The sequence below is a fragment of the Mandrillus leucophaeus genome, unplaced genomic scaffold (assembly GCF_000951045.1).
Source record: "Mandrillus leucophaeus isolate KB7577 unplaced genomic scaffold, Mleu.le_1.0 Scaffold163, whole genome shotgun sequence".
Lineage (NCBI taxonomy): Eukaryota > Metazoa > Chordata > Mammalia > Primates > Cercopithecidae > Mandrillus > Mandrillus leucophaeus.
The window spans coordinates 103386-105053 of NW_012101621.1; the positions used below are offsets into that span (position 1 = coordinate 103386).

The following is a 1668-nucleotide window of genomic DNA, read 5'->3' on the forward strand; positions in this document are numbered from 1 at the left end:
TTTGGGGAGAACTATGGCCAGGAATAACAAACTGTGAAGGAGAAATCAATAAGTTCATCTTCATTTCCTCTTTTTTTCCCTCATGTTATTCTAGTGCATTTAGCATTTGGTTTTGCCTGATCTTCTTTTATCACAACCTGTAGATTGTTAGGGAGTCTAGGAAATTGGAAGCAGTGCTTTGTGACAGTGAGTTACTGCCTATTTTCTGCAACTACAGTTTAAGGGGGTTATATAGAGATGTTTCGGCTCTGTGAGTTAAAGCAATATTTTTTCCTTACAGTTTGAAACTCATGCAATCAGACACTCCCCACAAAGTATGATTTTCTCTTTACTCTCCTTTCCAGGTAATGTTAGAGTCAGCTCTGCTCACGGAGGCAATGGATGGAGCCAACCTCTCTGTGGTGTCTGAGTTTGTGTTCCTGGGACCCTCTAACTCATGGGTGATCCAGCTTCTTCTTTTCCTCTTTTCCTCTGCGTTCTACATGGCAAGTCTGCTGGGAAACCTCCTCGTTGTGTTCTCTGTAACTTCCGACTCTTAACTTACACTCCCCTATGTATTTCCTGCTGGCCAATCTCTCCTTTCTTGACCTGGGAGTTTGCTCTATTGCAGCCCCCAAAATGATTTATACCCTTTTTAGAAAACGCAAAGCCATCTCTTTTGGGGGCTGTATAACTCAGATCTTCTTTATTCATGCTGTTGGGGGCACGGAGATGGGGCTGCTCATAGCCATGGCCTTTGACCAACATGTGGCCATATGTAAGCCCCTCCACTACCTGACCATCATGAACCCAGGAATATGCATTTTAATTTTGGCTGCTGCCTGGATCCTTGGCCTCATTCACTCAGTGGCCCAACTGGCTTTTGTCATAGACTTGCCCTTCTGTGGCCCTAATGTATTGGACAGCTTTTGCTCTGATCTCCTTCAGCTCATTAAACTTGCTTGTACAGAGACCAATAGACTGGAGTTCATGGTCACAGCCAACAGTGGACTCATCTCTGTGGGGTCTTTCTCCATATTAATTATTTCTTACATCTTCATTCTGGTCACTGCTCAGAAACACTCTTCAGGTGGTTTATCCAAGGCCGTCTCTACTTTGTCAGCTCATGTCTCTGTGGTTGTTTTAGTTTTTGGACCATTGATTTTCTTTTACATCTGGCCCTTCCCCTCATCACATTTGGACACATTTCTTGCTATCTTTGATGCAATTCTCACTCCTTTTCTGAATCCAGTCATCTATACGTTGAGGAACAAGGAGATGAAGGCAGCAATGAAGAAACTTTGCCATCAACTTGTGAGTTACAGGAAGATGTCCTAGCTATTCTAAAGATAAACAACAATGTAGCTCTGCACTTGAAGACAATGGAAACAATAAAGTCAATGAAATTTATATCTCAATTACTTTTGTGTACTAGGTTACATTTAGGCATTTACCATGTTATTGTGTATCTCTAGTACTCTAATCAATAACGATAAAGGGAGCTAACATTGGAGGCTTCTGTGTTTCAGACCCTATGCTGGATGTTTAATAGAAATCATTTAATATTCATGACAACTCTGTGCAGTGAGTATTTTTACCTCAATAATATTTTTTATAAGTTAAGACATGCTGTCTGCTCATTGTCTTTGTAATTACTATGTGAAATGTTTCAAACCTAAGCTATCTTTC

General features: G+C 40.9%; 1 protein-coding gene across 1 annotated transcript; it reads left to right on the forward strand.

Annotated features, from left to right (window-relative positions):
• The first annotated feature begins 377 nt into the window (after window positions 1-377).
• On the forward strand, window positions 378-1317 carry LOC105536690 (olfactory receptor 4F6-like). Its single transcript, XM_011976120.1, is given in 2 exon segments — window positions 378-536; window positions 538-1317. Coding segments are annotated over 2 exon segments (939 nt in total).
• The last annotated feature ends 351 nt before the right edge of the window (window positions 1318-1668 follow it).